General features: G+C 30.6%; 1 protein-coding gene across 1 annotated transcript; it reads right to left on the bottom strand.

The window, feature by feature from the left end:
- Positions 1–2,741: 2,741 nt before the first annotated feature.
- LOC133823090 (single-stranded DNA-binding protein WHY1, chloroplastic-like) lies at positions 2,742–7,258 on the bottom strand. Its single transcript, XM_062255684.1, has 7 exons — positions 6,939–7,258; positions 6,131–6,231; positions 5,919–6,011; positions 4,553–4,647; positions 4,248–4,321; positions 3,526–3,614; positions 2,742–3,088 (listed from the first exon to the last, which is right to left on the bottom strand). The coding sequence occupies exons 1-7, from the start codon at positions 7,195–7,197 to the stop codon at positions 2,969–2,971; spliced, it is 831 nt and encodes a 276-aa protein (XP_062111668.1). The 5' UTR covers positions 7,198–7,258; the 3' UTR covers positions 2,742–2,968.
- Between the last annotated feature and the right edge of the window lie 1,138 nt (positions 7,259–8,396).

The raw sequence follows: 8,396 nt of genomic DNA, 5'->3' as shown, positions 1-8,396 counted from the left end.
GCTTTTACCTATTTATAGAGTCCATTTCGTGCTCATAAAGGTTGAGAATGAATCTCCTAATAAAGGCAAAAATATTTGAAGATATTCTTGATTAATGAAAAATTGCATTTTTTAGAAGATGTTGATCTGACAAATACGATTTTGGTGGAGACAGCTAATACCTGTGTCGGATCAAAATGCTCAAGATAGAAATAATAATTAATGACAGCAAAGATTCAGTTTCTTGAATTTTATAATCTTGAGCTGCACGAAAATATATAGTCAAATATTCCAGAAATAACTTTGAGTAAGTACTGAATATTTGCAAGATATATCTTCCATTTATAATCAAATTGTGATAATATAAAGTTAAATAAGGATGCTAAATAATCCAAAAATCACAAAAAAAAAATGAGAGTGAATTTCCAAAATCACAATAAAATGAAACAAAAAATTGATCTCTTAATTAAAAAAATATTTTTATAAAATATGCTAATTTTAGGATTTATAAATACTAATGTCATGGCCTCGTACAAATATTTATATAATATATATATATATATATATATATATATGTATTGTTAATGCCATATTGTCATGGTCAGGTTCGTAGTTAGACGTGCTCAAGACATGAATCAACATGTCGTACATATATATTTTTTTAATTAATTAAGAAAATGTTGAATACATTAATGGTCTAAATATTAGCAACTATATAACATTATTATTTCTATAATGCTTCGGTCATCGAGTATATGAAAGAAAAACAAGGAATGTCCCTTGTAAATTAATTACCTCATTAATCTTTACTTTTCGTGGCAATCTTTTGATTAAAATCAATAAATATATATATATACTAGATATAAACAATTTAGTTTTATTTATAGAATTTATTAATTATTTTAATTATTTTAATTATATTTATATTAATGTGATATAAATTTTAAATAAATAATATATTTTAATTAAATAATTTATTTATTTTTGTTTAAGTTTATGCTTTTCTAGTTTTTGAATTTGGGAATGATAACAAGAAATTATATATTATATGTTCAATATAATATTAAATATTATACGTGGATTTTAAATTTAAGTTTTATTCTAGTTTTTTTTTTTTTTTAAATTGTTGCTAATTGACAGTAGATTATATTATATGTTTAATATAATATTATTTTAATAAGTGAGTTTAAGTCTAATTAAATTTTATTTAAGTTATAAAACATATGATTTTATTATTTTTAAATAATTATCATTGTAAAATATCTTTAAACTATCTTATTTTATTTTTTTTTATTATTTATTATTTTTAAATAATTATCATTGTATAATATCTAAAAAAATATATTATTTTAATTTGTTTAATTATTTATTGTTTTTGAATAATTATTATTGTAAAATATCTCAAAAATATCATATTTTGATTTTATTTTTTTTTATTTAAGTTTAAGTGTTTATAAACTACCATTAAATATAAGAATATTTTGTTAAATATAAAAATATTCTATTAAAATTAACATTAAAAAAATAAAAAACTGTTAAAACGAATAATTTATATTATCTACATACTTATTTTATATAGAAGAGATATATATATATATAAAAAAATAAAAAATAAAGGATTAATGACTCTTATTTGATAGGAATATATGATTTTACTAGAAAACAAAATACAAGTCCAGTAGATAGACAAATTAACATCACGTTTAGTTGTACCTAAGCCATTACATTATGCGAATGCTTGTATTGAATGTTGCTTCCATTCTCATCATGACGCTTTCATATTAAAACTAAGATAAGGTGAAAATAAAAGTGATCTAAGAATAGCCAATTAATTCATGTAAGACCATATGTATTAACATTTACTTAAATGGCTAGCCCAGCTGGATTTCTCCTTAAAATTGGAAATTGGAGAGGAGGGCAGAAAACTATTCTAATTCCTAATCATTCTAACTGACGATTCAAACAAAACAAAAATTAGCAAAAAAAGTGAATGTGTATTTAACTTAATATTTATAATTATACTCTAATGCACAAAATTAAATTAACTCATAAAATCAATAATTATTAATTATTTGAGAATATATAAAAACTATTTTTTCTTTCATCTTTTATCGTCTAAATTATAGAAATTTGATAAATTAAAAAAATAAATTTTATAATAACTAATAAATGATAATAATTAGTGGTATTATGATAAATAAATAAAAAATTGAAATTTGTGCTAAATTTTGCCTATACTGTATTTTATGTCAAATTTGTCACCATTAAATAAGTTTTTATTTTTTGAAATTATTAAATATATTTTTTTGGACTAAAATATAACAATATACTACTTTTTATTTAGTACTCTTATAGATGCTCTATTAGTGCATTAATGATCTCACATCTCACATCGCAGTTAGTTAGTATTCCATGATGATCTCTTGTATGAAACCCAGGTGTCATTACCCAAGATCTCTTATATCTCTTATATATATGAAACTCCAACGATCATTATCAGTCTTTCCTTTTTTGTTATAGCATTTAGTTGTTTTTGAATTGAGAACTAAATGCTATAAATGTCGGAAAACCAACACAGCGCCCCTGGATGCACTCACTATATGCTAATTAACAGTCTCCCTATCACAGGAATAAGAGTTGTTCAAAATAAACTTTTTTTTCTGGGGAAAAAAATTAATAAAAGAAGAACAAAGCTTTTGTAATGATAAATCGTCTGTTAGTAATGCAGTGTTATTTCTCTCTAACTAGAGCGCAATCGATCGTGGTAAAAATTAGCGAATAAAAGCTTTTGTAATGATAAATCGTTTTTTACGTCCTAGTCAATTTCTAATCTTTTCTACCATTAAAAAAATAAAAATAAAAAGCCGCACAAAAATCAAAATGGTGCCAAAATTTTGGGAGGATATTGCTAAATGGGGATAAATACAATGGAAAATCCCATCTCAAAATTCCATCCTATGCACCATGTATGGAGGAGGCCTTGCAATGACTATCGCTTCCACTCATAATCTCCCCCATACTTGGGACTAGCATTATTTCCACGGCTCACTTCTTCGGGTTTTATGGAGTTTGCAAATGCACTCCAGCCTAAAAGGTGTGGCAAGATGAACTGCAAGAGAGAAAATAATTTAAGTCAGCATCGCAAAGGTAGAGGAGGACTCGAATGAGGAGATTCCTCGTATGATTTTCAAGTTTCTCCATAGCTGCCTACTTAGTTCCAACCCCACAGTCACACACTCATCCAAATCCAACCACTTTGAGCTAGTATCAAGTGGTAAAATTCTACATATCTAAGTGTAGACTATTAGGAGTCAGCTCAGCTATTGTATATTTATGGAACATCTCCAGAATCATAATTTAATACTACTGCTAATCCAATAATCCCTGCAGTTTTTGTAAGGCAGGAGACTTTTAGCAGGAAATTTTGGTAACTAGCATACTACACTACTAAGTAGTTATGCGAGGAATCAAATGAAACCCAATGAAACCCAGACAGCAACATCATAAGCAACAAGATTGTGAGAGTGAGAGAAATGCAAATCTTACATTGAAAGCTGAATTGAGAACTGCAAACTCTGCTCTGGTAACCGGAATATATATACTCTCATCCAAATTAATAAGTTTGTTTTGAACGCCTACAATAAACGCCAAAATAATTTTATTAGTAAATTCAATTTCATATCTTTTTAAAGTTTACAAAGGCAATACATGGTAAAATAATTAATTAATTTACATACAATAGAGATGAGACTGACAATGTATATAAATAAATCACATAAAATGGAGAACAAAAAGTACATTTAAACAGAATGGTCCTAGTCAAACCAAGTATATCTTTTGATGGAGGGAAAAAAGAAAAGTAACCCAAAAACAATAGCTTTAATGAATATCTTATAATAAACTCTCATTTATGGCATGCATATGCTAAAGCTCTGCCAGTAGATTATCAAAGATACATGTATTTATCAGCTTATGATTCTCTACACTTCTATTGACCAAAGAAAAAAACAAGATTTGTAATATGCAACAGGGACAAACTATATACTATTGTATCATAGAAACATGAATTTGTGCTGAGCGTGTATCAAACATAAAAAGCTAACATTATCAAGAAGAAAATACATAGACTGATATGAATTAACAAAAGAGATTGAAAAATAATGAACATACATCAAACATAACAAAGCTTACATTGTCCAATAAAAGAAAATAAAAAGACTGATATGAATTAACGAAAGAGAATGAAATAAATAAAAGACAAGAATTACTGAGATTGAAGAAGTGGCCAGATCCATCTGGAAGAGGCTCCACCTTCAACATCTTCCTAACCTGACCTTCCTCACTGAAAAACAAAAGAATTTCTGTATTTACTTTGTTTTGTAATTAACCAGAAGCAGGAAACCAGAGGTAAAATAACCCATTGATACCCTTAAAAAGCAAAATAGCAAAAAGGGAAAAAAATAATATTTTAAACTTGTCACTTGTCCAACTACTTTAATTCTTTATCTTGAGACAAATAAAATTAACCTTTTTTTAACCACACACACAAAACAAAACAACAAAAGGACTGTACCTTCTACCCTTAAAAGGGTCATGAAAGAATTCACAGGATCCAGTAGCACCAAGGCTAACTAGATTTCCAATTTCTGTCACTGATAGTGAGAATACCTACATTTAAACAGTTGAAGCATCAGTTTCATATTTAAAAGATGTGCATGCACAAATGACACACATAAAATAATAAATATATATAAGAATGTGTCATAATATATGACAAGCAGTTAGGCTAGGAAATATATCATCATAAATAGCAACATCTGCCAGACAAGATCCCATTTGGCTAGAAATCATAAAACATGTCAAATAGTTGATACAAGCCTTAAGCCAAGCAAGAAAAGAAAGAGCAATGCCTGCCTCTTGGGACTAGGTTTTGACAACAAATATTCATTTTTAAAGCTATTTCTGAGAGAAATGCGAATCTGAATCCCTGATGCTAAAATACAGTAAAACTAACAACCAAATGGAATGGACAGGAAAGAAACATGACTCAATCCAAACTAACTCTAATAAACCAATATGTTATAGGGGAAGAATTCGTTGACAATTATGCCACCGAGAATTAATTCACATAAATAATTAGATAAACATATATATATATATATATATAAAGAAAGAAAGAGCAAAACAATACTCTTCAGCAAAACAGGAATAAACTGTGAAAATCAAGATATCAAACTATGAGGACTTGTAAGTTGTAACAATTCTCTCATGAAGCAAATGGGATTTCCACATCCATATGTATGCTCTAACTTAACAAATTAGTTAAAACAAGGATATTGTTAAACAAATAAGCAATGAAACAGTAACTCGAAGAAGAAAATGGGGGATATGAGTCATATGACTGCTGTATTATCTACCCATTTGCAATCCCAAGTAATTCAAGAGACTCGGTGACTCTCCCTAGAGCTAAGGCTGATAAAAGACTGATACAATTCACATATCCACCCACAACATATAATATAGTGTATATATATCCTCAACCTATACCCCATACTCAGTAACGAATTCTCAGTTATATGACCAATTTGCTCCCACTCTTACATACCCTGCCTAATCCTTCTTCCTCATTACATACATCGTATGGGAGGTCTATCACCATATGATATTTTCTCAAAATCTATCCCTCCTTATCATAAGGGTTTAAAATCAAAATGATAGACTCATACCATTACGATTACAAGCAGTGGAATCTAACCTTGAAGCTTTTATATGAGAGTCTGATTGAAATGTTTGCAGAAAGCTTGAAAGCTAAAATGTTATCATATAGAAAGGAAAAAAAAATATTCCACCTTTAAATCAACAACATAGGACATACTAGTGCATTAAGGCTTGACATTTACACAAACTAAATTCACTTTGAAACAACAAAACAAGTGCACCTGCTTTCTGCTCCAATCATATACACGAACACCTGCTGCAGGAGCAAACTGAAGAAGTACAAAACCTTCCTTGGATATTTTGAATGCCCCAGACTGGAAGACCCGGTATCATTGCAGAACAATCAACACCATAACCAGAGTTAAATATCAACAAGGCACATTGGGACAAATCAAAGTTATTCAATCAAAAGAGAAAAACCAATGAGACATACATCTAGAGCTGTGAATTCCGGAGCTTTGGGCTCAACAGTAAGTGCAGCCTTTCCTTTGTATATCGAGTGGCCCACGTAGAACCTAGCCGGTAATTGATCAGCTGTACAAACCAACCATACAATAAGTGAGAAACTATACTTCGTCCTGTTTACACGTGTGTGTATATATATATATATGGGAAATTTCCCACATGGGCTTCACAGGGCTCTCAATGTTTATAACTTGTGAACAGTTTTAGTGTAATTTGTTTTATGATCGTGTATATTGTAACTATTTAGAGCATCTGCAGAAAATTCCGAATAATTTACTATACCAAAAACTAGGTTCAAACATGTTTTGCATGCGTGATTAATTTTTTTTATTCGCAGGGAAAACAACATATTTGAGCCTAGTTTTTCGGTACCGTAAACTATTCGGAATTTTCTAAAAATTTACATATGCTCTAGAGAGCTTCAATATTCAATATACACGGTGCTGAAAACTGTTCACGAGCCGAGAAACACTAAAATCCCCAAGTGAAGCCCTATAGAAAAATTATCATATATATATTTATATAAACAGATTTGTTCTATCTCCACTTTGCAAACTCTAGCCACAAAAATAAATTCCGGCAAGCTGAGTCAAGTAAGAAGCCGTCTTGTTTGTCGGAATGAACGCATTCAAATTAAAAATAAGTAAAAGGGGCCGTTCAGAGTAGTTCAAATTGTTGCTACCTTATCCAATATTTTCTCGAAAATTAAACAAAAGCTCTCTAACTTTTTTCTGGGCAGTCAAACAAGTACATACATGCAATACTAAAAGAGATACCTCTAGAGGGAGTCTGTGGAGCAAAGGAGGAGTTATCATACTGAGCATTGGTGGTAGCGAACTTCTGCTGGTCGAAGTATTCACTCTGACGACATTTCAGAGAGAGTCCCTTCCTGATGTAAGTAGGGTTAGAAGAGAAGCTAAACGCAGTGGTTCCTGGAAGGGGAGGCAAGAAGAAGGAATGGGCAGGGGAAAGTTTAGGGTTTTGGGGGGTGACTGTGAGTGAGGACGAAGAAGATAGCGAGTATGGCCGCATCATCCTAACTTTTGAGTCCTAACCCTGCTTTCTCTCTCCCTCTCTCTTTCTTCCCTCGGCTTTGCTTTATGTTCCAAATTTTAATTTTAAATTAATTATTGCTAATTTCTGCCCGTTTTGGTCTTCCCAACGACAAGTACACATCAACAAATATTACTTTAGTCTATATTTTATTTTACTTTTAAGATTATAAAAAATTCCATTTAAAACATACTTGCAAAACAAATTTAAATGCTTTATCAAGTGATTTATAATTGTTAACCACGATTTTAGCCAACAACGAGTAGACGTCAAAACTACAATAAATATTTAAGAGAAAATACGATATTGATAATTTTATAATGGTTCAGCCCCAATATGCTGGTAATAGCCTAATCCACTTAGAGTTGTAATATATAGATCTACACTTAAGATCAGATGAACCTATGTCAATTGAGTTTCTTAAGTGTAAATGAAAAATATAAGATTTCTCTCAAAATACAAATGTTCTCTTAGAAAAATCAGAGTTCGAATCCCCTCAATGATGCCATGAGCTCTTTATTTATAGGCTCAGGATCGTACAAATCGAAATCCCTCATAATCGGGATATTTCAGTTGCTCTCACCAATATTTAATTAATAATAAAATTTAAAATACAACAATATGCGATTTCTTTGGGATAATCTGAGAGATTCCCGTTGTGGGTACGACTAATTCTAACTGAAGTCGTTACTGAAATTTCGCTGCATAATGACGATCTGTCTGGTCGGCCAACTTCACTCCTTAAAGTGAGACTGGTCGGCCAAAGCACCCTTCTGGTTAGGCAAAACTTTTGACTGACCGGATACACTTGACTCCAAGATGACTGGTCGACCAAAACAGATGACTGGTCGGCCAAAACAGATGGTTGGTCGCCCAAAACGACTGACTGGTCGGCCAAAACAAATTACTGGTCGGCCAGAACATTTTACTGGTCAGTCAAAAATCTTTACCGGTCGGAAAAAAATTCTACTTGGTCGGTCAAATCACTTCCAAACCAGATAAATAATTTTCATGACCAGTAATATCACAACTCCGAAGAGCCAATACATTGATTGACTATTAATGTGTCATTTACTGACCATGCATTGCCACTTTTCACTTCTGATTTTCACGTCATCGAACTGAAATTTTGGGGATAATATTTGCCCCCCAAGTTTATTATATGATTTACTCGTATGATA

This window comes from Humulus lupulus, chromosome 3 (assembly GCF_963169125.1).
Source record: "Humulus lupulus chromosome 3, drHumLupu1.1, whole genome shotgun sequence".
Taxonomy (NCBI): Eukaryota; Viridiplantae; Streptophyta; class Magnoliopsida; order Rosales; family Cannabaceae; genus Humulus; species Humulus lupulus.
Note: the sequence above shows the minus strand (reverse complement) of the source record. Positions and strands in the feature narration are given on the sequence as shown.